This window comes from Heterocephalus glaber, unplaced genomic scaffold (assembly GCF_053883595.1).
Source record: "Heterocephalus glaber isolate CG9 unplaced genomic scaffold, H.glaber_assembly_v1.0 deba00000943, whole genome shotgun sequence".
Taxonomy (NCBI): Eukaryota; Metazoa; Chordata; class Mammalia; order Rodentia; family Bathyergidae; genus Heterocephalus; species Heterocephalus glaber.
This window is the reverse complement of record NW_028258175.1, coordinates 4840364-4868332: the sequence shown is the minus strand read 5'-3', so window position 1 is coordinate 4868332 and position 27969 is coordinate 4840364. Positions and strand designations below refer to the sequence as shown.

The following is a 27969-nucleotide window of genomic DNA, read 5'->3' as shown; positions in this document are numbered from 1 at the left end:
CATTAAGCTTTGCCTGGTGAAAAGGCAGCCCAGTTTGTGTAGTCAAAAGCCCATGGAAACCAGAGTCAGAAGGCCTTGTGTGCAAGTCCTGTTTCAACCACTTAGTAGATGTACAGACCTGGCAAGTCCTTCTTCCTTCCTTATAAAGTATAAATGATAATGGCCTGTAGATAAGAACCAGGCCAGGTGGTTTGCCACAGCACTTGTAAACTACACCATTACAGAAATGTTGATGATTATTGCCAGACCTCTTACCTCTTAGTTTCAGTAAAAGGGTGAGCTCTTCGATAAATCCAAAGAACTGAGAAAGTAGGAATATCACAATTAGGAAGAAGGACCAAAAATAGTAATAACAGGAACTGTTAACTTCCAGGTCCTTCTAATGTAAGTGGTTGACAGTCAATAATCACATCAGGCCTCAAAGTATTTGAGCATCATGGTGGCTGTTTAAATCAGCTAGTATTTATTGAAATCCACATATCAGACTTTTCTTGAAAACTCCAGAGGTCAGGCCACATCGAGGGGCCTTCCAGGACCTCTGCAGCCCTCACTTGGCCCAAGTAGTTGCTTCTTTTACTAGCCTGGCCCTCTGGGCATCTGGCTGTATCACCATGACTTCTCTGAAGGCAACCCTGGGAAAGCACTAAGACCCCCAGAAGAAAGTTTGATCACTGCAGAAATAAACAGCCAATGAGACATTCCCTCCCACACCCGGGACTGTTCCCCTCTCGTTATGTCCCTCAAATTCCCCTTCTCCTTGACACTAGTATTTCCTAACTTTAAGCTCCTCATCCCAGCAGACACCTTCTTCTACTCAGAGGAACACCTCCCCAAAAGCAATCTTCATTCACTGGATTATTTGCAGCTAAGGGTTTCCAAGAATCAGAACATCTTTCTTTCTTTGCAACACAACTTTGAAACGCACAATAGGCTGTTTCTTGGTTGCCTGATCAGCACCTGTTCTCCTTCCTGCTGGCAACAGCACTTAGTTTAACCCGGGGAGCCGCACTCCTCCACTTAGTGCACAGGAGCTGACTCCACTCCACTTCCTGGGAAAGGCATGCGACCCACGAAGATTCAGAGCCAATCCTGGGACTTTGGCCACAGTCACATAGTATTCTTTTCCTCCGGGACTAGTACAGAGGACAATGAAAGGCGGGTGAGGGGAACGACACGAACACAGACCCACACGACACACAGCCTGCTTGAAGCCAAATATAAAGCCGTACCTCTCCTGAATCCTTCCACTCACATAATGAGTTAATGAATTCTTCTCTGTGCTCATACACCTTGATTTGGGTTTTCTTACCACCAAAAGAGACCTAATCATTAAAGGGAAATCTGAAAGAAGTGCATGAAAAATGAAAATGAAAGAAAAACCAAAGGCTCTGCTCACATCTTCTCCTGGGAGAAACTCATGCTCCTTACCTCTCTCCACCCAGGAACAGCCACCCAAGGTTTTCCTCTGTGCCCGGCCATCACTCTATAAGCATATGTAGCTCATGCACGGTTACTTTTCAGCTTGCCTATCTCCTCTACATATCTGCTGAGCAGCTTCAGGGCAGAAACCATGTCCAGTTCACCTTTTATTCTGAAATACCCTGCACAGTGGTGCACAGTACGGACCCCAAGAGGACTGCACCTGCTGAAATGTGACTCTGCCAGACAGTGGACAGATGAACTGTCTCACTTCTTTTCCTTAGGGCAGTCACATCATGAGACCACCTCATAGGCCTTGCTCATTTTCTCAGAGACTCATCCACCCACTGCAAACAAATTGCATCATGAGAATGTGCTCTTCCAGGCATCGTCGGTCCTATGGAACCCCACAGTGGAGTTAATGACCATGTCTCCACCCTGCAGGAACACCTCATTGCAAGGCACCTAGAACTTTATAACCTGGCAAACCAACTCACAGTGCACATGCCATTTGTGTATGTAACTTTCTCCATCCAGATCACCGGGATTCAAGCCTTCATCCTGAGCCAAACACACCCAGAATTCTGCTTCCGGTGCCCACCAACCTTCTGCTTCCGCAGCGTAACAATTCTAGGCTGCCTCTGTTCTTCCTTTCTCCTCCTTTATGATTATTTAAGTAGGAAACAATACAGAAATATCTAGGAAATCAACAAGAAACCCACAGGTTCCCCAGTAAAAACAGATGTTCTGACTTTGGGTGCATAACTGCCACACCCTTAATAGCTCTGTGATAGTTGCAGCAGCTTCCACTGGCATCTAGCAATAAAGATTTTCAAACAGAGTCAAAGGTCAGGCCCAGAATTACAGTCCCAGTGTGAGTCACCACTCTACTCTGTCCTGTTCATATTTTCCCATGCTTGGGCCCATGCCACCAGACAATCTAGTAAGAACTACAACCCAGGAATGAACTACGTTGGTTGATCATCTGCCATGTGAGAGGAACCACAGCAGACCTTGAGAATCAAGGACTCCCAGGGTGTTTAGTCTAATGGAGAACACAGGCAAGGAAAGAGACAATTTGATCACAGAAGAGCAGGTGGGACGCGGAACTATGCAACGTCCAGAAGGAACATCCATTCTATGCTGGGACAACAGGGACCTTCCACAGGCCGAGAGCTCCACAGGAAGACTGGAAGAATGACTACAGGGTGTCTAGAGGAAAGGTGTGATGAAAGATATGTCCCAGAGTTTCAGGGTAAGGAAGCATGGTCTCCCATGGAAATTGAAAGCAGGGAAGTATGGCTGGAATGTAACAGTGGGAAGGAGGCTGGGGAAAGCAGGAACCAAAAAGACCCTGAATGGCTTTGAAGACAGAAAACCCTGAAACCTTTGTATAAAAAAACCAAACATTCCTGGCCTGACACAAGGCAAAAACAAATCAAAATGACAATCTAATAAATGTATCTTGGCACTCGCTAAACACTTATTTCACAATGCATCTTGCTGAGAACTCTATGAGAGGTACAAAAATCAAGAGAAATGATCGTTTGCTTGCAATGCTTCTTGCTTAAAACATTAGCCCCTCCATTACTATTCCTGTCTACCTTCCTCTAAACTTTATGTAATTTTCCCACAAATAACCGAAAAGAATGCATATCTGAGCTTTAGATGCTGGGATTAATTCTAGAAATAGGAGAAATGCACACCAAGATAATATGGTGGGGGATTTTTAAAATTATACCACAAAGCTAAGCAAGAAGCAGAGAGAAGCGAAACCCTAAAAGGCAAATTTAGAAAACTCAAGAGGAAGTAAAAGTATTTTCATACACACAAAAAAAGATGTGTCTCATATGCTTTGGCCAATCAAACTCCCCTTAACTGTTGAAAGAGAAAAAAATAAAAAGCAAGAGCTGTGAAAAAGTCACATCTCTTCGCAGAATAAACAGTAAATTGGTCCAGCACAGCTATCTGCCCTGTAAGACCTTGAAATATTTGTTCCAGATAACAAGGCACATGACAATTACCTACAGGGGCCCTCAAAACCACAAACCACTCCTGTTCAAGAGCAGGATCACTGACAATCTCTCCTCTATGCTTCCATTTAAAAATCAGTTCTCGTCGAGCATTAAAGCAGCACCAAGGCAACACGGAGAAGTACTCGTCTTCCCCTGCACGGGGAGAAAGACCCCGCTCGTTTTTAACTGGCGCAAGGCGCCTCCGACATCCTCGCCTCAGTCCAAGTTTCTAAATGCCAAGAACTGGCAGCAGCAGTCAAGTTGCTAACAGTCCACTTCTAAGTTCCCTCAAAGGGCGCTGTGAACCCCCGCGCAGCTCCCGCTGGCAGGAACAACCCAGCACGCGGCAGCAGGGGGGCTCGCCTGCGGGTCCCCGGAGAGCTGAGCTGGCCCGGCCCGGCCCCCGGCTCCCGCCCCCCGGCTCCGGGCCCCCGGCCCCCGGCCCCCGGCTCCCGGTCCCCGGGCCGCTGGCCTCGGGCGGGGCGCGGCGGGCTCCAGCCTCCTCTCGCCCCCGGCGCGCGCGACCCCGGCCGCCGCGCACTTGCCTGCCCACGGTCTGGTTGGCCAGCTGCTTCATGCGGTTGAACTGCTTCTTCATGGCGGCGGTGGCTGCGGCCCGCTGGGCTCTGGCCGGGCAGGGCGGGGGGCGGACGGCCAGGCGGCTCCTACATCGCTTCCCGGCCCAGGCGGAGGCGGCGGTGGTGGCGGCTTCCCTGGACGGCCCGCCCTCGCCGCGTCACTTCCAGCGGCGCTGCCCGCCCACCCCCGGGCGACCGAGCCCAGCCGAGCCGAGAGGAGCCGAACCCAGCCGAGCCCAGGGGGCCGAGTCCACTCAGGCCGACAGGAGCCGAACCCAGACGAACCGAGAAAGGCCGAGCCCGCCCGAGCCAGAGCCGAGAGGGCCGAGCTCAGCCGAGCCAAGAGGAGCCGAACCCAGCCGAGCCGAGAGGAGCTGAGCCCAGAGGGACGTAGCTAGGCCGAACCCACAGTGGCTGAGACGGGCGGAGCAGAGCCTGCGGACCAGAGGGGACGGAGTCGAGCCCTACCCGGTGGAGCCGAGCCTAGGCCGGCAGAGCTAGGTCAGGCTGCTCTAAGGGCTTCAGGCCCAAGACACTGACACCACGAGGTCTCAGCCCCAGGCCCAGGTCACCGCCCGACGACCCTCTAGATGATATCACTACAGGCAAATCCGCCTGTGCCAACCAACTCCGCAGCCACTAGCCATACACCGTGATACACATCGATCCGTAACAGGTCTCCGGGGGACATCTTAAAGCCACTGCCGGGACGAGATCCTAACACATGTGGAATGGATCCAGACACAAAAGTGTGACAACGCCTGGTGTTGGATGTTCGAGAACGGACAAGACTCGTCCGTGGGCCCTGACGCCACATCAGGTGCTTCTGTGCAGGTACGGACAAATGCACCCGTTTGTAGTCATCGCATGGTTGCGTTTCACTGTGTAAATTTTACTGTCATTTGAAAACAGTTATGGCGTGAGCAACACAAGCTTCAGAACAAATCGTAGTGTAGTTCAAAAAAGTGAGATTAAAAAAAGTGGAAGGCCACGTGCGTTTGTCTTACTGCGCCTGCTCGCCCTCAGGACTAGGTACCTGGAGGGTGTGGTTTGGGAGCGATGTCTTGTAGCCGGCATGGCTTCGGCAGGAGCTGTATGACACCACTGGGAAATTCACTGCCACGGAGGAAGTAGGGCCAATCCCAACCCAAAGGCAGAAGTGGAGGGGATGTACCCAGCCCCAGTTCCTGGAAGCCTCTTAGGCCATTTCCTGCGGCAAATGGGCTTCAGCTGGCTCATATGTCACCTCTAGTTTGACCAAAGATGTGCCAATGAAGGGCACAGGAAATGGGGAAGAGGTATCTAACTTTGGGACAAAGGATCTGAAAGCTAATCTGGCAATCTCCAGATCAGAGACCTGAAAATCTTTGTAGTGATCGACAGGGTAAGTATGAAAACTCAAAGCATCAGATCGGACTAGAAACTGCATGTCATGGACATAAATCACAAGAGAGGGGCAACCCATTTTCCGGACCCCTTTCTGCCTCTCTTAGAAGCTATCTTTCTCTCAATAAAATTTTCCTACTTTTAAAATAAATGAATAAATCAAAAGAGAAAGTGGTACAAATAAAACTTAAAGCAAGTCAGCTAAGGCTTTAGGATCATTTCCATAAGCTGCAGTCTGGCACTAGGTCACTACATTCAGAAGCTAGTGGTACACTTTTGACCACTACATCACCTTCATTGGGTGGTGGTACCAATCCTACATCGACTTTCCAAGCCAGTGGCATGGATTTTAGGCAGGAGGATTGCCACAAGTTTAGGCCAGCCCAGATTACATAGTTCAAGGCCACCCTGAACCACATAGCAATACCCTGTCTCAAAACAAAACAAAACAAAACATACTTGAGTCTGAAGCTGACCACTGGAGATACATTGCTCAGACTTCCATTGTGGAAGGAACAACTAGTACTAGTAGGTAAAAATGAAATTTACCAACTGCAAAAGACCATGAAGGAATTTGAACAGAAGTCAAGAGATTGCTGGCCATCAACTTTGAAATGTCAGAATTACAGAAACGGAAATTGATAGAACTCAGCCATAGCTGCTGCTGTGATTTAGATCTGGGGTCCTCTCAGAGCCTCATGAGTTAGAAGGTGATGGGATCATGGTGGCGCTCTACTCACCTGGAAGTCTAATTTACACTGGCCTGCTGTTAGGAAGCAGGGACTGTCTGGAGGTGGGTCACTGGGAGCTGACAATGCCTCCTCTGCTCCTCCTCTTCTCTCTCTGCTTCTTGGGCAACATAACATTAACAGGTATTGTGGAGGGGTTTGTTTGCTTGCTTGCTTGTTTGTTTGAAACAGGGTCTTGCTATGTAGTCCAGGCTGGCATTGAACTCACGGCGATCCTCCTGAGATTATAAATATGCCCCACTTATCCCTATTTATAAGCAGCTTTCTTCTGTTGACCATGGACTGTGACCATGAGCCATATAAACCCCTCCTGCTTTAAGTTGCAGGTACGGGGTATTTTGTCCCAGTGATGAGGAAAGTGACTAAGACAGGCATAGAGAGAACCTAAGTTACTATGAAGAAAGAATTGAAGAGTTAGAAAACATCTTACAGCAAGGTGGCTCACGAATTGGAGTTGCAGATCTTTCTGAAATTCAAGCGGTGCAAAACCTATTCAAATACTACAAATTGAAAAAGTAGGACCTACTGAAAGAGTGAATTTGAAAACAGAGTTAAAGACTAAGCAATTACCTTCTGTAGAAAATGACAGACAATGGCTTCTTGTCACATGGATCAGATAAGAAGTGAGCCATATAAAAGAGAAATAAGCTGGGCATGGTGGCGCATGCCTGTGATCCCAGCACTTGGGAGGCTGAGGCAGGAGGATCGCTGTGGGTTTGAAGCAAGCCTGGGGTACATAGTGAGTTCAGGGCCAGCCTGAACTACAAAGGGAGACCCTGCCTCAAAAAACAAACAAAAAGCCCAAGCAAACAAAAAAAGAAAAACAAATAATTGAGTGTGAGCCTTGAAATTATAGCCTTATGTGATGAAGCAAAATGATACTGTGACAGAGAGGGAAGAATTAAAAACCTTAGGCAAAGTTCAGAGCTTCTAGAGCAATTTGATAAATATACTCAAGCCTTAAGAAAATGAAACTTTACAGCAAAGCATAGACAAGAAAGGAAGAAGTCTTGTATCCTATAAGAACTGGAATGACTGAGGGAGAAACAGACTGGAGTAGCATCTGTGGCTGACCTTAAAAGGCAAGATACTATCATAGTGCTAGAAGCTGAGGTCTCAGCTGAATATAATCAAAGGTAATCTCAGGGTGGAAGTCAAGCAGCAGAAAGATCATTGAAGATCAAAAGCACAGAAAAAAAAAAAACCACAGTAAGATCCACCTACTTTGGTATTTACAAGAGAAGAAACAGACAATGGATGATTTCAAATCTTATCATGAGCCAGGCGTGGTGACACATGCCTGTAATCCCAGCACTCAGGAAGCTGAGGCAGGATGATCACTGCAAGTTCAAGGCCAGTTTGGGGGATGTAGTGAGTTCAAGACCAGCCAGAAATACATAGTGAGACCCTGTCATACACACAAAAATGCTAATATGAATAAATAATAATCACATTCACAGTTCATTTAAAAAAAAACTAATGAACTTTGCACATAGTGCAGAAGGAAAAGCGGACAAAGCCTTAATGAAAACCCTTTTCCTTGGATACCTTCAAACCTCACAATGTGAGAGCAACAGGAAGCCTCGTGATTATTGGGGGATACAGTGGGTTTCATAAGGAGGAAACAGAGCGGTTGTTTCATGAAGACCAAGGTGATGCTACCAGGTGGAGGAGCAGGTGGCATAGAGGAGGACCCACACACTTCTGAAGCCCAGCCAGCAATCTCTGTGTAAGAGTTCTTTTTCAGACATTTTGTTCAGTTTCTAGAAATAGAATCTCATTCATCTACTCCACCAAAAAGCCTTTCTCCTTGTGATAAGAAACCTCTGGATTCTCCAGGAGAGAAGAAACTATCTAAAAAGGTACCGCAAAGTTTGCAAAAGTCCCCAGGATCCATACCCAACAGGAAACCTGAGTCTCCATTCCACACCGTGTCTTTTGTTAACCTAGCTGGACTTGAACCTAGTGGGGCTGGCCATCCTGTGCCACTGATGTTTCAGATAGTTTGCCTTCCTCCATATACACATTTGCTGATGTCACCTGGCACTGCTAGAGTTGAGACAGAAGATTTTCAAGTTAGAGATGTTTAAATAAATCAGTCCACTGTGTGTGTGTGCTTTATCACAAAGTGGCCTTTTGAAAAAACTCACCTTTGTTTTCAGTTTTCATCTCTTTCGGTTTCATAAAGTATTCTTAATGCTTTCATTTAAAAAATGCTTCTAAGGGCTGTGATGGCCTCTTGTGAGGGTGAGCGTGGATGGGATAAGAATCTGTGCTCAGAGGGTACCTCTGGCTGTGTTTGCATTGCTTTTGGTTTTCACAAGGAGTAAAACATTAATTCGTGTTACCATTCAAAGGTTATAAAGTATGTGACTGCATAATCCCTATGTAAACAAAATGGTGAACAGTATAAAAGTACAAGTTGCTGTTCGATCCCCAGTACCAACCAAAAAAAAATAGCTACCATTCAAAGTCCTTGAAGTTTGAGTATATCCCTTCCCTACTCCCAACACAAGACAGGTAAAACAAAATATACAAACCCATTTTTAATTTAACAAACTTTCAATAAATCCAGTATAAAATATCTATAGTGAGCATTTTGAATATATTACTGTGAATAATAATGAAACAAACACATGCCGAACGTACTCCCATTTGAGAAATGGAAGAAGTGTCTATGAATTCCTTTTCTAGTCCCTTTGTCTGCTGAGCTGTACGCCCCTAAGGGTCCCCACTAGCATCTCGATTCCCGTTTCTCCCTCCTCATTCCTTTGCTTTTCTGTATAATATTTCACCAAATACATATGTTTCTCTAAACAACATTAATTTTGCTTGGTTTGAACTTTATAAATAGGTAAATGTCTTTCTGTCACTGAAATTCGTTATTTCTGAAATTCAGCCACTGATACCTGCACTCCGTACCTCCAATTCTTTTTCTTTGTTACATATTTTCCATTGCATTGGTTTTCTACGTACTACATCCTTCACAACACTTCAAAGGAGATTATGTACAAAGCCCTTAGAACAGAACCTAACAAGTGTCAGCTCTCCTTAAAAATTTGTTAAATTGATTAACACTGAGCCCCGACTGAAATGTAACAACTTACACCTTCCCCCCAGTGCTAAAGAGCCTGCCGTTTGCTCTTCTGCTTGATTTAATTAATTATAATTATAATAATATTATAATTGCATAATGTTTACAAAAGTTCATGGCCAGTGGTAAGAAACCAGATGGGCGCTTAAAGCCTCTAAGACTACATTTCCCATAAAGCATTGTGTTACTCTTAGGTCATTTTCAGTTTCCTTGCCCCCTGCAAACTTCCGGGTCGTATAGGCGGAGCCAAAACAGCGTCCCAGTGAACAGCTCCGTAGTCGGAGGGGGCTGAGAAATGCCCAATGAACTTCCCAGCATAAGCGCCAATCAGCCGGAAGGTTGCTGAGGCGCCCGCGGGGGCGGTGTCGCGGAGCCGGTGGTGCCCAGCCCCTTCGCCCCGCTGCTCTGTGGCTTGCTCCCCCCCCCCCCCCCGCCTCTGCCTGTCGACCGGGTTTCCCTGTCCCTGGTGGGCACAGCACCCCGGAACCTCCACTCCCATGGCCGCTAGCCAGAGGGAGTCGTCCCCTTTCGCCTCGCCTTCCTCAGCCAGCCGCGGCACGGACGACGAGGGCGTGCGCGGCACCTGCGAAGATGCTTCTGTTTGCAAGAGGTGCCTTCCGGGCGCGGGGGTGGGCGGCCCCGGTCCGGGTCCCGGGCTTGGGTGGAGGCCGGCCGGCCTGTATGTGTCCAAGGGACGTTCTTGGGCACCTGAGAGCCATGCCACACCCAGTTCCAGTGATCTGCGCCTCGCACCTGTGAAGAGCACTGGGCAGGGATTCATGTATTTATTTAAGTTACGATCTCTGAGCTGTGCCGTGTGCCTGGCTTGTGAGAGTCTGGGGTACCACGAATGGGAGTCTAGGCCTTCTTGGAGATGCAGCCTTGATGGAAAGACAGTGGCGTTGCAGATACTAACTACAGCCTTGATGGGTTACAGAAGTGCAGATTTTCCCTCCTTAGGTTAAAATCTATTGGGGTGCCATAATTCGCATTGTGCACCTGAAACTCAGGCCCATAAAGGAGAGATGACCCTTCTAGGCTACGTAATGTTTTTTTACATAAACCTAAAGTTCATTTACAGAGCCACTACCACACCGAGGCTCCCATTGGTGGTAGCAGGTGGTGGTGGGCGGGGCATGGCCAGGGCAAGTATGCCTTGAAGAAACCATGAGGCTTGTAAAGCCCCACGCATTCATTCAACAAATTTATTGGGAGATCGCTCAGTGCAGTGGTTGGGAGTACTGTACCTGGCGTCCAGGGCAGACAGGGTGTGGGACGTACTGGAAGTCACAGCCTAGTGGGGAAGGATGGGGAACAAATAGTAACCTGTGAAATAAATAATTAGAAATTTATGTTGTCATCTGCGAGACACAACGTGCCATTAAAATTAGACAGTGGTGTTTAAGCCGAGAAGAAAAGCCTTTTTAAAAATAGGGATGTAGGAGTGTTAAGGCAGAGCAGGGGACGGGTAGGGACTGTTAAGAGCAACTGAAAGAATACCCTGGAAATGGGAGAAGTCTACTGGGGCCAGGGAAGAATTGAACAGCGGGGAATACCAAAGTTTTGGTCGAAGCCTTGCACTTTTGGTAGGTTCTTGGAGACTGAGCACGGTGCACGGTGATTCAGAGTATAAGCCCTGGACTGTGCCCACTAGGAGCCCTGCTATTTATTTATTTATTTTTGGTTTCTTCGAGGTGGCCTCCCTATATAGTTCAGGGTGGCCTAGAACTCACCATGTAGCCCCAGCTGGCCTCGAACTTGTAGCAGTCCTGCCTCAGCTTCTTGAGTGCGTCCTTTCACTTATTAGCTGTGTAAACAGACAAGTTCCTAACCCATTCTGTTCTTCAGTTTTCTGATCTGTAAAATGGGGATAATGCCCATTTCCTAGATGGGTTTGAAGATTCAACAATATTTAATTAATTTTTTTTGTGTGTGGTACTGGTGATTGAACCCAGGGCCTCCACCATACTGAGCTATATCTTCAGCCCTTTTTATTTTTTCAGACAGGGTCTTGCTAAGTCACTAAATTGCCCAAGGTGAGCTCAAATTTAGAATCCTCCTGCGTCTGCCTTCCAGGGTGCTGGGATTACAGTGTGCACCATCACACTCAGCTTCACTGGTTCTTAGTATTAGTAGAGCACTTAGAACAGTGATTGGGATGTAGCAGATGTTAGTGGTGATTGACTAAAGACATAAGTGATTAGCAAAGGCTTAGCGGCAGTCCCTGGTGATATGTGTGAATCTAAAGGGATTGCACTTCCTTCATTTCTTCTCCAGCTTTAAGTTGCTATTGATAGCATCTATGGCACTGCTAAATCAGAAATATTTTTTTCTCAAATTGAGTGCCACGGGCTAAGAAAATCTGTGTTGAATTATTTTCATAGCCATAAGGGTTAGGATAATTTAACAAATCTTGGTAATTTTTTGCAAACTTGCTTAAAAGAAGTAAATGAACTATTAAATAGTTCAGACACAAAGAACAGAGAAGTAGTATAGCTGGAGCATGCCTTTTCACCATCTCTGTTGGACAGTTTTTATAATCTCACCCCCTCTGCCACAGTTTTCTGAGGCTCTCTGCATCTACAGAGCTCTAGGCAGCATAGAGTAGGTTAGATTGGAACTGCATAGACTGTAAAGCACTAGTTCCCAACCAGACTGCACATCTGCAGAGCCTATGGGGCTTTTTTTTTTTTTTTTTAATACAGATGTTCAGAGCCTACTTTAGACCCTTGAATCAAAATGTTCTGGGGTAAGTCCTGGGTTTTAAAGACCACAGGTGCTTGCCACCTGGGTGTATTTCATCAAAGCTTTTTGCATTGGGTTATCCTTTGAAAGAACATGCCAAGAGAATGAGGATCCAGAAGTTAATTTTTAAGAAATGAATTGCATAGCAAGATGCTGTCTCACAAAAACCAAAAAGAAATGCCTTAATTCCTCTTAAAGGCCCTAACACTTCACATGTGTCTTTCAGTTTCCATGGTATTGTGATCCACATCTTCACTTTAACACATTAAACTCTTTAAGTCTTGTTCTGAGCCATGGTATCACCTAATGATACCTTTCAGGAACTATGGGCAAATTACTCCCCTATTTGCCTCAATCTCCTTATCTTTAAAATGGAGCTGACAAGGGTAACCTGTCTTTCAGGTGTGAGGATTCAACGAGACAGTTGGTACAAAGCTCCTAGCACAGGATGTGGCACAAAGTCAAAGTCCTGAATAAATTACTAGTTTTGATTTCCCTCTAGTTAGAAGTCACTGAATATGTAGGACTTGAGTGTGGGTTGTTATAAACAAGACTGGCACCTCCCCTCGCCCTCTTTTGTACCGTGCCCTCTTCCCTATGTGCTTCTCCACCGTGTCTTGATGCAGCTAGGGGGCCTTTGCTTGCTATTTTAACTTTACAATTATCCTATTTGGAAGACAAATGAAGCCCTTTACTTGATAACATATCTAACCACAGATATTTTGTTACAGCAACACAAGACAGACTTAGCTCCTCTTTGCTATGCCTATGACGCTGTGCCCCTGGTCAAGCTCTCTACTCTGCCTCGGACCCACTAGACCACACCTGACCACGAGGGGGCAGGGACCAATCTGCGGCCCCCTCAATCTTTTCTAGGAGGAGGTTTGGGTAGAGTAAGGTTGAAGCTAAATCATGAAGAAGCCACAGTCACTCAGCTTGTAGAGAGAGGGGTCTGGTATTTTGGGGGTGGTGCAGTGACCTTGTTTTCAATCTGTGCTTAGACAAAGTTGTGAAGTGCCCCGTTTTGTGTCACTCTCTCACTGTTGCCAAGTGCCCTTGGGTCGGCGTTCTGCCAGGTTGTTCATGTCAACAGGAGAACATAGTGGCCTCTCTGCTTGCCAGGCCTGCTGCCCACTCCCTTCACAGTGCAAGAAGTGAGTCTTGAGAAGATGCGCAGGAGATCACTGGGCAGAAAGAAGCACATAGCCTGAGGCGGGCATTGGGATTGAAGCAGGGCAAGGGAGAATCCTGCAGAAGTGGTTAGAAAATGGAATCGGGGCTGGGGATGTAGCTCAGGGGCCCAGCGCCTGCCTGGCAAGCGTGAGGTCCTGAGTTCAATCCCTGGTAGAAAGAACACGGAATCATGGATGGCCCCAAGGAGCGTGGCTTTTGTCTTGAGGGCTGTTAAGCCGGTGACCTACGTGACTGGGGCTTATATTTTAGCAAAATCTCCAGCAGCTGTGCGTGAGGGCTGGTGACCAGAGGGAGGGCTTTCTTTCCTCCCCACAGCTCCAGTTCTCGCCCTGCCTCTCCACCCTCACTCCATCCCTTACTGTTCTGCTCGCTGGCCAGGGTGAGTTTTCACAATCACCAATCTTTTCCTGTCACTTATTTATAAACTTTCAATGCCCTGTGAACCACAAGGTACAAATCCACCCTGTGTTATGTGACATACTGCACCTTTTCATGTCCCTCTGGTCACTCTCGCCTGGACATCTGACTGCCTCCATGTGATTTCAGGTCCAGTCTTCCCAAACCTGTGCTCTAGATCACCTTCTCACATTCTCTTTCTGCCACCCCCAGCCCTCCACTCCCTAATTGGTGTCGCTGTTCATCCAGCTCACACGTAAAATATGTTGGTACCGTTTCACTTGCCTTCCTTTAGCGATCAGTCATTCAGACCTGTTGATTTGACCCCAGGCATATTTCTGTAATTTACTTCCCATTTCCCACGTCTGCCTCTGGTGCCTCAATCCCAGGTGAGGTCAGCTGTAATGTGAGCTAAGGCCCTTGCTGACTTCTCCCACACTATCTCACAGCAAAGCCGGAGGTATATAAAAGATTCACTTGATCTTGTCACTCCCTAGGTTAATGGCTTCCTGTTGCTATTTGAAAAAGACCAAAGTCCATCCCCAGTCTACATGGCCCTGCCTGCTCTGTCTTGGGTCCCCAGAATCACTTCTCTACCCTGCCCCATGCTGTGTTTCCTCAGGGCCAGTGAGCGTGCTGTTCTCTCTGCTTCCGGTGCTTCCACCCGCCTTGACTAAGTGCTTCCACATCAACTTAGAGCAGTGCATTCCTGCTTCAGCCTGCTTTATGGAGTCCTGCTTGGTTTATGGAGGCACTGTTCTAGGCTCTTCTGATCCAGAAGTGAACAAAATGCAGAGTGCTCCTGGACAATCAAGGGGTGTGAGGGTGGAAGGCAGGGTGGAGTGGGTGTGGTGGGTGGGATAGCCAGGAACCAAGCCCAATACCTGGCCTGACGGGTGGTGCTGGGACAGTAGGTGCTGGAAGTAGTTGTGACTTGAGAGGGGTACACAGCCAGGAAGGCCTCACTGAGAAGGCAAATGCAGGGGGAACCGTAGGGGTGAAGGATGAGCCCTGTGGATGCGTGGGGAAGCACAGAAGAGAGTGGAAAGGCCAGAGCCGGCCTGACCTGCTGCCGGAGCCGACTCCCAGAGTGAGAAGGGGAAGGGCAGGTGGGAAGCCTTGAGGACGGATGGTGGGTGCTGTAGGCCACCCAGGCTGGATCCTTGGAAGCTCCCAGGCACTTATTCCGAATGAGCGTTTTGAACTGAAGATTGGGTGACCCGGCGTGGGTTTCAGTGGGAGCAGTGTAGCCTCTATTGAGAGCAGACTGTAGGGGCAAGAGCGGAGGAGGCAGGGTTGTTGGGCCTGGGTAGCAGCACTGGAACACCCGGTGGGAGGTGTCGGTCCTCAGGCAGGGTGGAAGCCGGAGGTGCTGTGGAGCCACCAAGGTCTGGGTGTGCCTGGGCGATGAGACTGGTAGAACGCACTGACCACTGTGACCATTGATGGGTGGCTGCGGGGCGAGGCTGAGGAGTCCTAGATGGCTCCAGGGTGTTTGGCTGAGCTCTAGGGTGTCCCTCAGAGAGGTGCCCGATACCCACAGAGCTCTGCTCCTGTGATGCGTTCTCCTCGCCCCCAGGTGTCTCCTTCGTGGTCATCAGCCCAGGTGCTCAGAAATTCTTTGTTGGATGTTGGACGCATGCGTTGTAGGCAGACTGAGCATATGTCAGATGAGGACTTTATCAAGGCTATATTTCCTTATGAAGACTTAGAAATTCTGGTGTTCTGTTTTACTGGCTTTGAGTGGTCTAGATGTTATAGAAATCAGACCACAGTTTGTAAGGCTGAGATTGCATTGTGAAAGTCATAGAACTTAATCTGATCTCTCAGCCAAATTGAAAGACAGCCCCCCTTGACACAGGTTCCATGGTCATCTCTGGGCGAAGCCAGATTTTCCTGGGGGCTTCGGCCCAGGCATTTCTAGCACACTGATTACATCTTCATGGCCGTGTCCCAGGCAGCAAAGTGGAGATTTTGATCCAAAATATTTTCAAGGTATGTATTGGTTTTTGTCCTGAGAGAAGAGCTGCCACTTTAGGAGTGCAACATTCTATTGAAGATAAATGAGCTGTAAAACCTGCCTGTGAATCCATCATGGAGGATTGATTTCTTTCTTTCTTCCTTTCTTTTCTTTCTTTTTTTATTTTTCTTATTTATTTATTTATTTATTTATTGGTACCGGGGATCGAACTCGGGTCCTTGCGTTTTCGAGGCAAGCAGCGGAACCACTGAGCTAAATCGCTGGCCCCACATCTTTTTTATTGGTGTGTTTTGGTGATGCAAATGGATGGGTTCCGTTTTGGCGGACTCATGCATGCACATAATATATTTTGGTCATTTTTACCACTGTGCCTCCCTTGCCCCACCCTCCCTGCAGTTTCCTACTTTTTGGGGCATTTCAGTGCGTATATCTTGATCATACCCGTTTGCCCTGTTACCCACCCTCACACCCCTCCTCTGCCCCCTTGTTCTCTTCTCTTGTCTAATGATCATCTCCTTCTACGTTCTCACCATCTTTTTAGATTCCACATATGAGAGAGAACATGTGATATTTGTGTTTCTGAGTTTAGCTTATTTCACTCAACATGATGATCTCCAGATCATTTGCCTGCAAATGACAAATTTTCGTTGTTCTTTATGGCTGAGTAATACTCCATTTTGTCTTATACCACATATTCTTTGTCCACTCATCAGTGAATTGTGCTGCAATAAACATGGGTATGCAGGTATCCTTATAGTATGCCGACTTTAATTCCTTTGGGTATATACAAAGGAGTGGTGAAGCTGGATCAAATGGTAGCTTTCTCTTGAGTTTGAGGAACCTCCATGCTGATTTCCACTGGGCTGTACTAACTTACATTCCCACCAGCAGTGTGGAAGCCCCCTCCCCACTTCTTCAGCAGGATTTCTTTTTTGTATTCTTGATGAAAGCTAGTCTAACTAGGGTGAGATAGAATTTCAGTGTAGTTTTGATTTTGCGTTTCCCTAATGGCTAAAGATGTTGAACGTTTATGATACACTTACTGCCCATTTGTACTTCTCTTGGAAAGTGTCTGTTCAGTTTATTTGTCCATTTATTGATTGGGCTATTGGCTCATTTGGCTTTCTTTGAATTTTTTATATATTCTAGAAATTAATCCCCCATTGGAAGAGCAGCTGGCAAAGATTTTCTTTCACTCTGTAGGCTGTCTCTTCACTCTGTTAGTTGTTTCCCTGGTTGTGCAGAAGCTCTTCGATTTAATGTAGTCCCATTTGTTGATTCTTCCTATTATTTCCTGTGCTATTGGAGTCCCATTCAAGAAGTCTGTGCCCGTGCTTATTATGTCTTTAAGTGTTTTCTGTTTGCTCATAGCAGTTTCAAATTTCAGGTTTTAAAATCTAGGTCTTTGATCCATTTTGAGTTGATTTTAGTAGCAGATGAATGTTACGGATCAGATCTAAAATGTCCCCCAAAGTCTCGTGTGTCTGGAGGCTGAATGAGCGGGTAGGAGGAGGGAAGCGCTGGGAGGTGAAGGCATGGCTTGGGAAGGTGTGCTCTTGTCTCTGGCTGCTCCCTTCTCTCTCTGCTTCCTGACTGCCATGGAGCAACAGCTTTTCTCTGCCAGGCCATTATGCCAAGGCTATTTATTTCTGTCTTGGAGCCAGCCAGCCATGGACTGAGCCCACTGAAACTGTGAGCAAAATAAAGCTCGCTTGCCTTAAGTTACAGAGGCTGTACAGGGCGCTCAGATGGGGATCTAATATCAGTTTCCTACAAGTGGACGTCCTGTCTTCCCAGAACCATTTGTTAAAAGGCCATCTTCTCTCCACCGTGTAGCTTTGGTTCCCTTGTCCAGACTTGGTTGCCTACTGCAGAGTGGGTTTGTTTCTGTGTCCTCTATTCTGTTCCACTGGTGTATGTGTGTCTTTTTGTGCGGGTGCTGTGCTATTTTGTTCCTGTGACTTGGTGTTGCATTGGAATTGGCTATCATGTTGCCTTCCCCCCTTGTTATTTTTGCTTAGGATTGCTTTGGTTCTTCTGGGTCTTCTGGGTTTCCCTACAAATTTTAGGCTTGTTTTTTCTACATTTTTTTTTTTTTTTGAGCTGGGGTCTTGCTGTGTAGCCCAGGCTGGCCTCAAACTTGCAGCGATCCCCCTGCCTCAGCCTCCTGAGTGCTGGGACTGGAGGAATGCATCACCACACCTGTCTATTTTTCTGCTTTTATGAAGAATGTCTTTGGTATTTTGATGGGGATTGCATGGAATCTGAAGATAACTTTTGGTAATATGGCCATTTTAACAATGTTAATTTTGCCAATCCATAAACTTGGGAGGTCTTTCCATCTTCCAGTGTCTTCTTTAATTTCTTTGTTTCTTTTTTTTTTTTTTTTTTTTTGGTTTTTTGAGGCAGAGTCTCACTGTGTAACCCAGGCTGGCGTTGAACTCATGAGCCTCCTGCCTCATCCGCCTGAGTGCTGGGATTACAGGCATGTGCCACCAGGCCTGGTTTCAATTTCTTAAGTGTTCTGGGATTTTCACTGTAGAGGTTCTTTACCTCCTTGATTAGATTTGAGTCCTACTTTTCTTTTTTTTGAGTTATTGTGAATGGAATTGTTTTCCTAATTTCTTTCTCAGCTAGTCCATTATTGATGTATAGAAAAGCTACTGATTTTTAAAATTTTGATTTTATAGCCTGCTGCTTTATTGAATTTGTTTATTAGCTCTAAAAGTATTTTAGTGGAGTCCTTAGAGTCTTCTAAGCATAGGACCATAACATCTGCAAACAAGGATAATTTGACTTTGTCCTTTCCTGTTTGTTCTCTATTTTACTCGTTTTGTCTAATTGTGCTAGCTAAAATTTTTTTTTCTTCTTTCTCTGGTACCAGGGATTGAACTTGGGTCCTTGTGCTAGCAAGGTAGGTGGCATAACCACTGAGCTAAATCCCTGGCCCCATGCTAGCTAAAATTTTGAGAACTACCAGAGGGAGTGATAAGAATGACTTCTTTGTCTTGTTCATAGTGTTGCAGTATTTTCTGTAAGGCTAATGCATGGCTGCCAGTTTAATTTGTTTATTTCATTTCATAATAGTGGAAGTTGTAAGTCAATCCACCTACCTGTCTATATGTATTTGTCCATCCATATGTATTTATTGTAGTACTGGGGATTGGACCAAGGGGCACTGAGCTGTATCCCCTGTATTTTTTGTTCTTTGATTTTGAGACAGAGTCTTGCTAAATTGCCCAGGCTGGGCTTGAACTTCTGGTCCTCTTGCTTCAGCCTTTTGAGTAGCTGGGATTACAGGTGTGTGTCACTAAGCCTGGTTGTAAGTCTTTATGATACAGCATCTGACAATCTTTACCTTTAGTGTTGTAGGTTTCGAGTAATCCTTAGAAATATCATTTCCAATCATTATAACTGTTTCTTTAAGTACTTTTATAATTTTTGCCTTTGTAGTTGGATCATTTATATATCATATGTTACAAAGTTGCAGTGTTAGCTTAATTTTGTCACTATTGTCTATCTTTGCATATCGATTTGAAGTGTCACTTATACAGTATGTATTGCATACTACATTCTTACATACACAATTACACAGCGGTGGATTGCTCCTCCTTGACTTGCAGTTGAAATTGCTTTGTTTTCATTTTGATAACCACTTTTTCATGTACTTATTGGCCATTCCTAGATCTTTTATGTACTGTCTGTCCAAGTCTTTTGCCTGTGTTGATTTGTTGGAGTTCCTTATATATTCTAGATTGGAACCTTTTATCAGACAGATGTATATATGTGTACATACACATGTAGGAAATTAAAATTTTAGAATATGATTTATAGGGCTGGGGATTTAGCTCAGTGATGCCACCGCCTGCCTTGCAAGCACAAGGTCCCGAGTTCGATCCCCGGTACCAAAAAAAAAAAATGATTTATAGTAGTATTAACAAACTAGGAATAAATCTAATGAAAGACAGGAAACATCTTTACACAGAATATAAAATATTACTCAGAGGTTAAAGATGTGAATGAAAGATGTGCTTGTTCATACATCAAAGATATATTAAGATTTCTGTTCTCCACAATGAGTGTATTCAGTCAGTGCAGTTCTCATCAAAATCCTCTTCATCTTATTTTGAAGAAATTAGTAAGTTGACTCTAAAATGTATATTGAGACACAAAGCATCTAGACTAGTGTTTTCTGAAATCTTTATCTTTCTATAAAGCTACAGTAGGGCTGGGGATGTAGCTCAGTGGTGCCACACCTGCCTTGCAAGCACAAGGTCCTGAGTTCGAGCCCCAGTACCAGAAAAAAAGAGCTACAGTAATCAAAAGTGTAGTATTACCATAAAGACAGACAAATTGATCAGTGAAACAGTAGCGAGTTCAGAAATAAACCTACAAATGTACTGCCTGTTGATTTTGCCCAAAGAGAGTTAATCATCCAATGTGGGAAGGAAGGTGTTTTTGACCCAGTAATTCTGGATCACCTGGACATGCACATGGAAGAAAAATGAAGCTTGACACCCCTATTCATTCTGTACTCACCTTTGCAACCTGTTAATAGCCAAATATTTAGTAGCCAGAATGCAAAAAGGACTAACTACAAAGGGAAAAACATATACCCTAAGAAAATGAATAGCTAAATTATTAAATATTCAAAATACATGTTCTTAAAATATTTTCCCCCCAAAAGTACTGTATGTTAAGATCCACGGCATTGGGCCGGGGATTTAGCTCAGTGGTTCCGCCGCCTGCCTCGCAAGTGCAAGGACCCGAGTTCGATCCCCAGTACCAAAAAAAAAAAAAAAAGATCCACGGCATCTTACTGTTATATCCCTATTGGCTGATTTTTTATGTGAGAAATGGGATGTTGTACCAAGAGGACTTCCTGGTTGGATCCCCCTGCGGATTTCACTCTGCTGTGAGTGTTGGTCCCTTTTTCCATTTATGCTTTTCCCGGCACTCAGTGACTGCTTATAACAGGAAGTAGATTTTATTGTTTCAGTTGACACGTGATTGTCATAGTTATGGGGTATAGTGTGACATTTCAGTACATGTATAAAATGTGTAATGATCTGATTAGAGTAACTGGCTTATCTACTGCCTCAGACATTTATCATTTCTCTGTGGTCGGAAGATTCAGAATTCTATTGGCCAGTTGGGAATGTTTAATCAGTCATTGTTAACCATACTCAACCTGCACTGTTGCAGAGCATTAGCTTCCCCCATCCAGCTGGACCCCTGGACCCACGAACCATCCTCTCTCTGTCCGTTCCCCTCCACACCCTTCCTGGGCTCTGGTCAGCAGGGTTCTCCTCTCTACTTCTTTGAGGTCAACTTTTGAGCTTCCACTTACAAGTGAGAAGCGATAGTGCATTTTATCAGATTAATCCACATAAAATAATTAGATGTTATGAGAAGGCCACAGACAAAACCAGTAGTCCTTGAGGAGGGAATTGTACTGTAGTCACTGAGTCTTCCTAGGTATTGAAGCCAGCTGTTTAGGTGGCTCAGACCTGGGAAAGGCAACAAATACATATGTTGCCCTTAGGATTTTACTTTCTGCTTTCCATTTATAAACCAAGAATGAAACCATCAGGAAGATGAAACTGAAAGAAGTAAAAGACCAACAATAAAATTAAAGTTGGTGATAGTACAAGATCTTAAAGATCGTAAGCAGTATGCAGTGAAAATCCTAAACTTGAAACTTTAATGCTAACAATAGTTGATATATATATATATATTTTTTGGGTACAGGGGATCGAACTTGGGACCTTGTGCTTTTGCGGAAGGCGGTGGAACCACTGAGCTAAATCCCCAGCCCAATAGTTGTTTTTTGTTTTGGGGGGTTTTTTTTTGGTTTTTTGAGTCAGGGTCTTGCTGTGTAGTTGAGGCTGGCCTTGAACTCACTGTCTAGTCCAGGCTGGCCTGAAACTCATGGCGATCCTCCTGCTTCAACCTCCGGAGTGCTGGGATTACAGGTGTGCGCCACCACGTCCAGTTAGTTGAGATTTACAATCACATATACATGTGTGTACACAGACATACACATGCCATCTAAGCAACTACAGTGTTAGGAGGGAAACAAGTGAAGGTGTGAGAGTTCTAAATTCAGGTGGGTAAATAAGTTGCAAAGCAATAGAATTCGGTCCCCTGCATTAATCGAGTGAGTTCCACCACTTGAGTTGGCTACCTAGAGTTCTGTCTCTTTGGGTGCTCCTGTGCGATGTGTGCTCCTGTTTGTCGGGTGTTTGGAGTAACGCGGGGCAGACAGCCAGCTCCGTGAGTGTCCTTGAGCCCTGAGTGACGCCAGCCTGGGGGAGCAGGAGGGCTCCCTGCCCTTCGCTGAAGCCTGCTGGAGATTGCACCTCGGAAGAAGGGCCCATTGTTCTGACTCTCATGCGTCTTGAAGGAGTAGGTGGTTGGACCGAATTGCAGTTTCTCACGGGAAGAGTGTGAGATGATTTTAGGTAGCACACAGGCATTTTACATTTTAATAGACAGGTATTTATTGCAGTGTTGCATTAGAGGAAAATACTAGGGAGCATGACAGCCTGAGTACTAAACGAAACAAATAAAAAGTGATTTAAGGACTTACTAAACTGAACAAGTGGTAGGTGAATGTCTGGGAATGGGAAGGCTTAGGAAAATGTTTTAAGGTTTTTCCAGTTCTGAGAGCTTTGATTCTTTGAATCAGTATGTATAGATTTATTTATTTTTATACCAGGGATTGGACCCACAGCCTTCACACTGAGCTGTGTCCTGAGACCTTTTATTTTTATTTTGAAGTGTTCTTTTTTTTTTTGTGAGACAGGGTCTTGTTAACTTGTTAACATTGCCCAGGGTTGGTTAGAACTTGCAGTCCTCCTGCCTCAGCCTCCCGGAGTTCTGAGATTACAGGGATGCACTACCACGCCTGGCTTGAATTTGGGTTTTCAACATGAAGTAAGTCAGGATATACTTAAAGCAGGGACGTTCCCTGGGTTTTGTCAGCAGAGAAGTGCAGTGGAAATTGACAGCACACCCAGGTGCTCAGTATCGTGGTAGGTGCGGGGATAACTGCTGTTGATAATGCTGTGAGCATTTGGCAGTTGTGTGTGTGTGTGTGTATAGTTTCTATCTTGTACATATAATTTGGTTGCCGCTTTGTTCACCTGATTTTGTCAATTTCATGTTCTGTGATCTTACAGAAAATTGCCTTTCCTGTCTTGGTTGCTTCCTCAGGAGGAACTCCTCCAGTAGAAGTGCACGCATTCCAGGCAGTTTCCACCTGTCTCCACGGCGCCTGCAGTGGCACTGCCTGCCGGTTTCCGGGTGGTGCTGCAGCGCCCTCTTCCTCCTACCTCTGCAAAGTCCAGTTCTATTGAAAAGTAGCGTTGCCAGTCTGATAGAAGAAACACTGGTTTCTGCTTTTATTTTGTATTTTCTTGGATCACGCAGACTGAAGTTTTTGTGTAGTTGCTGATCAATTGTTTCTTCTTTTGTAAACTGCTTGCAAATTTGCTTTTTTTTTTTTTTTGAGTCAGAGCCTCACTGTAGTTCAGACTGGCTTTGAATGCACTGTAGCCCAGACTGGCCTTGAACTCAAGGTGATCCTCCTGCCTCATCCTCGTGAATGCTGGGATCACAGGGGTGCACCACCATGCCCAGTTGCAAATTTGTCTTTTGTCCATTTCTTCTCTCTGGGATTTTAAGTGTGTTTTCTTATTAGCATACGTTAATTTCTGAGAATTTTTATATTGTAAGGCTGTAAGTCCTTTTTCTTTAAGTGCTGGAGATTGAACCCAGGTTGCTCTGTCACTGAGCTCCAACCCCGCACTTTTCACTTTTTATTTTGAGACGGGGCCTCACAAAGTCCTATCTCAGCCCCCTGAGTAGCTGGGATCACAGGCATCCGAGCCTGGCAGACTGAATAATTTGTCATGTTACAGACACCTGTCCTAGATTAATACTTGACTTTGATGTTTGTGTGTGATATTCAGCCTTATTGTTTTTCTTGAAGGAAAGGCAGGACTGTATTTTATTGATTCTGTGACATACAAGCTCTTGCACTTGAGTCCCTTTGGAATCAGGTGTCATTTATCCTGTGTGCTGTGGTCTCGGTTGAGTAAGAGTTGTCGTCACCTGTGCATACAGCCGTGGTGGTTGTTCCTGGTGGCATGATGGGAAGCTTCCACCACAGCCCCGGTGCCTTAGTCTGCATGTTGTTTAAGGGCCACAGAGAAAGGAGCACAAGTCCTCACTGCTGTTCAGAAACTACCTGTTGATGTTGATGCCTCTTTTTTTTTTTTCCAGTTTTGAGACAGGGTTTCACTAATTACCCAGACTGGGCTCATAGTTGTGATCCTCCTGCTTCAGCCTCCCGAGTGCCGGAATTACAGGTGTGTGCCACCACGCCAGCTTATCGGTGCCTTCTAATGGGATTAGGAAAGAGCCAGTATTAAGACTTACACAGTTAGCAGCCATGAGTTGGAAGAAAACTTCTTTAAGTGTCGCCAGCACCCTTGGTGCTGCCCGCGCCGTGCACGTGGGTTCTGTGTGGACACTGACTTCTTCTGAAAGTGAAAACCAAACAATTTCAGTTCTCTTTTCCTCTGTCCTTGTGCACAGAGAGATACGATGACACTGTCAGAACAAGTCCAAAAGAGCTTTTATTCACAAAGTGAAAAGTTGTAGAAAAATGAAAGTTCCGTAATTGGCGTTGTTTTTCTCTTTCCGGGTGGTGCATCTTACAGTTGATGTTGGAGTCATGTGGGCAGTGGGGGAAATTTAGGAAATATAGATAAATAAAATGAACACTAGATAATCATTGTTGATGTTTTGTTACTGATCCCCTAATAATTCTCTGCAGAACATAGACACACAAATGTATTTGTGAGCATATATGTATGGACAAGGGTGATCAGAATATATGCTGAATGTTTAAATTTTTAAAAATTTATTACAGTAAAAGACACATTGTCATCCCCCCCAACACCTGCCCTGGCTCTGATAGCTCTTATCCCATTGTTTTTCTTCTGTCATAAGCAGTTCTGGTAGTCCTCTTTCATGAATGTCTTTACAAGGCCTGATAAAAAATGCAGTGAATGCTGCTGCCAGGTGCCATCCAAGGGAAAGGTGGGCTCATAGAAGCATGACGCTGCAGCTCACCTGCCTTATCACTGGCCCCGGCACCCTGCGGCTGCTGGCTCTTCCCACAGTCAAAATGACCATGAAAGGTCAGCGTTTGGAACTGATTCAGGACACCGAGGCAGCCATGAAAGCACAGTGAAAGACCCAAAAGAGGACCACGAACTGCTTTGGAAAATGGCAAGAACAACGGGATAAGGGTGTCCGAAGTGAGGAGGAGGATTTTGAGGGGGACTGATGGCAATATGTCTTTATGTAATAAATTGTAAAAGTACAAACGGCCACTGTATTTTTTTTATCACATCTCGTGTGTCATTGGTCTCCCTTTTCCTCTCTACACTGCCTTTTGAACATCCTGCCAGTCTGTCGTCTACATTATATTTTACGTGATTGGTTAGTATTTTACTGTGTGAATACACTGTGATTTGCCTCATCTCCAGACCTGAAATGTGATACATCTCCCTAAAGAACTTGTGGCACTGGTGCCAGACAACCCTCTCTTCCCTGCTCTTCCACGGCGTGTCCTGAGTGTTTGTGTCTTGGGCGGACGGGAGGGAACTGCAGCTTCTGGCCCCGTAGCCGAGAGAGCCCCTCCCACTGTGTTACTGTTGGGAAGAGCGGTTCTTGCCTCAGCTGTAAGATTCGCCACTTACCATTAGATGGCGCTAGAAGACGCCTTTGAAATAGTGTTCCTCTGGCCGCCAACCCCAGGAGGAAGACTAGGTTTTCATTGCACCCAGACCCCCCCCGACCCCCCCCCCCCCGCGCACACTTGAAACAAAACTGGCATGAAACAGCCCTGGCCCTCACCATGTGGGATGCTTGCTGATAGTCTGATTTACTCTGGTCTCTTTCGTGTTAGGGTATTGTAGGTCACAACTCACTGTTTGAAGAAGACTTAGGTAACTGAGCACGTGCAGTTATAAAACTCTGAGTGTGCTGTTGTCCTCCCAGCAGTATGGACTCACTAGCAAATCCTGTCTCTCGGTGCGTTTTAAACTTTTCTCTGTTGAGTTGCCCGGTTGGATAGCCGAGCCCATGTGCCCCTCATGAGCGTCTGCAGAGGTACGCACATAGATGAGAGACTGCCACAGGAACGTCCGTACACAGTGCGGTGCTGACTGTAGCAAGAAAAGAGGGAGTGGGGCACGATGGCTCAGGCCTATAGTCTCAGCACTTTGGAAGGCTGAGGCAGGAGGATCACAAGTTCTAGCTCTCCCCAGGCAACTTTGTGACTTAGACCCTCTCTCAAGATAAACAATAGTGCTGTGAAGTAGCTCGGTGGAAAGGCCCTAGATTCAATCTCCAGTACCAAAAAGCAAATATGTAATTCACTTTTGGGAGCTTGGAATCTAGCTGGGAGCTGTAACACGCCCTGCCCCTTAAATTTCAGCTTTGCTATTCAGGACATGGAAATGGAGGCGAGACTCAGGCAGCAGGACGATGTAGGCTGTGAGTGACTGAAGCCTGAGTGGTGAGGACACTCGGTGTTTCATAAACTGCACGCTTAGAGGGAGAGCAGGCTGCAGGCCCCAGCAGCTTAGCTGGCCTTAGGGATCCAGGTCCTTGTCGTGACTCTGAGTTGTACTAAGCCTGGGTCTTCTAGTGGTTGCCAGGAGGCATTCAGTGGCAGCCGTGGTGTCCGATCCCGGGCACAGAACACGGGAGCTTTACTTCTTGCAGTGTAGACCCAGGTGGCAAGCATGGAGGCTGTCATGATTTTCGAGTTGTAATTGTTTCGCTTACTTGTTGCTGTTTCTGCACTGTGATCTCTAAGGAAGTGTAATGAGTGGCTTTGGGAGAAATCCTTAACGTCAGTCGGTGATATTCTTGGGGTTGAGTAGTTTCCTGACCAGGTGTAGCCAGTGAGTTTGCTGAGTGAACAGGTAGATGGTCACAGGCGTTCTCTAGAAGTGTGCGGTGAGATTGTTAGGTGTTTGGGGCCCTGGGAAGGAAACTGGCACTATGAAGAGGGGAGACGCAATTGTGGTGGGCAGTGTGTCGGGCAGTGCCATGTGAGTGTGAGGATGGACCGGCAGGTCTGTGTGTAGGTGCAGCGGAGCCAGGTGCACTGGTGCGTGCGTGGGACTCCAGCACTCCAGGAGGCTGAAGTAGGAGGGTCGCAAGCCTGAGTCCAGCCTAGGCAACTTAGTGAGACCTTAGTGAGTCTCAAAAATGGTCTGGGGATGCAGCTCAATGTGAGGGTGCTGGGTGCAACCTCAGTCCCCAGAGTTAGCAGTATATTCCCTGTGTATGTATTGGCCTTCTGAGGACGTGAGTCTTCCTCTGGATCCTCGGCCTGGTTCCTGTGAACTTGGCAGTGGAGCCTGTGCCCAAACCTGCTAATCCCTACTTCCTGGCCGCTTTTCATCTCTTTCAGGTATGCAGTCAGCATTGGCTACTGGCACGACCCCTACATCGAGCACCTCGTGAGACTGTCTAAAGAGAGGAAGGCCCCCGAAATCAACCGAGGCAAGCAACTCTCCTCCCAGCTCCTGTCGGCCACCGAGAGGCCCAAGTGGATGGGACCCTCACACAGGGGTTTCCCGCGGGCACTCTTGGAGCAGAATATGAGAAGTCTCTTTCCTAATTACCAGCATGATGTACTGTGAAACTTTTTAATCTTTACTAATATGATACATGAAAAATGATGTGTTATTGAAATTCATTGTATCATCCTCTTACTTGTATGTGAAGTTGAATGTCATTTTCCTATTTTCAAAACTCACTCATGCCCAAGTGTGGTGGCGCATGCCTGTGATCCCAGCACTCGGGAGGCTGAGGCAGGAAGGTCGCCAAGAGTTGGAGGCCAGCCTGAGCTACATAGTGAGTTCAAGGCCAGCCTGAACTGCATAGTGAGACCCTGTCAAAAAACCAGCCCCCCCCCCAACCCCCCAAAACCAGAAACAAACAAAAAAAACTTCACTTATGTGTCATTTATTGTGAACTGCTTGTGTCTGGGTTTATTTTTTGTTTCCTTGTTATAATGTTAGCACCATTATTGACTAGTTTCCATCTCGGAAGTCCAAGGATTTGAGGCAAGAGCATGATTCTCCTCAGCTCCATTGAGAGATGGACTGGAGGGCCACGGTCCTTTTGTCTACAGGGAATCTCGGCCCCTAAAGTAGGGTCCTGTGTCTAGGTTCTAAAAGAAATGCAAAGAAATTTTAAAAGCAGTGGGTCTTGAGATAAGAAGACATTCTTTTACTTAGGGTTCTCTCCCATGGTCTCTAGACAGATTTTCTAACAAATGCTGCAGAACGAGGCACACCTTATAGTGGCTGGCTCT

General features: G+C 46.0%; 2 protein-coding genes across 11 annotated transcripts in view; one reads left to right on the top strand and one right to left on the bottom strand.

Annotated features, from left to right (window-relative positions):
* Arhgap17 (Rho GTPase activating protein 17) overlaps positions 1 to 4168 on the bottom strand; it is a 92275-nt gene extending 88107 nt beyond the window's left edge. For 3 of the 9 annotated variants that reach the window (XM_021237345.2, XM_004855977.3, XM_021237347.2), the window contains exon 1: positions 3980 to 4168. In XM_021237345.2, the coding sequence (XP_021093004.2) occupies positions 3980 to 4032 (53 nt within the window). In that variant the 5' untranslated portion in view covers positions 4033 to 4168. The remainder of the gene's footprint in view (positions 1 to 3979) is intronic. The other 6 variants (XM_013076407.3, XM_087209087.1, XM_021237346.2 and 3 more) reach the window with 4 other exon arrangements.
* Positions 4169 to 4352: 184 nt separating this feature from the next.
* The window catches only part of Lcmt1 (leucine carboxyl methyltransferase 1), a 63316-nt gene continuing 39699 nt past the window's right edge, over positions 4353 to 27969 (top strand). The window contains exons 1-2 of one of the 2 annotated variants that reach the window (XM_004855983.4): positions 4353 to 4846; positions 27061 to 27152. In XM_004855983.4, coding sequence (XP_004856040.1) covers positions 4737 to 4846; positions 27061 to 27152 — 202 coding nt within the window. In that variant the 5' untranslated portion in view covers positions 4353 to 4736. Of the gene's footprint in view, positions 4847 to 9499; positions 9852 to 27060; positions 27153 to 27969 lie in introns of those variants that run through there. The other variant, XM_004855982.3, reaches the window with a different exon arrangement.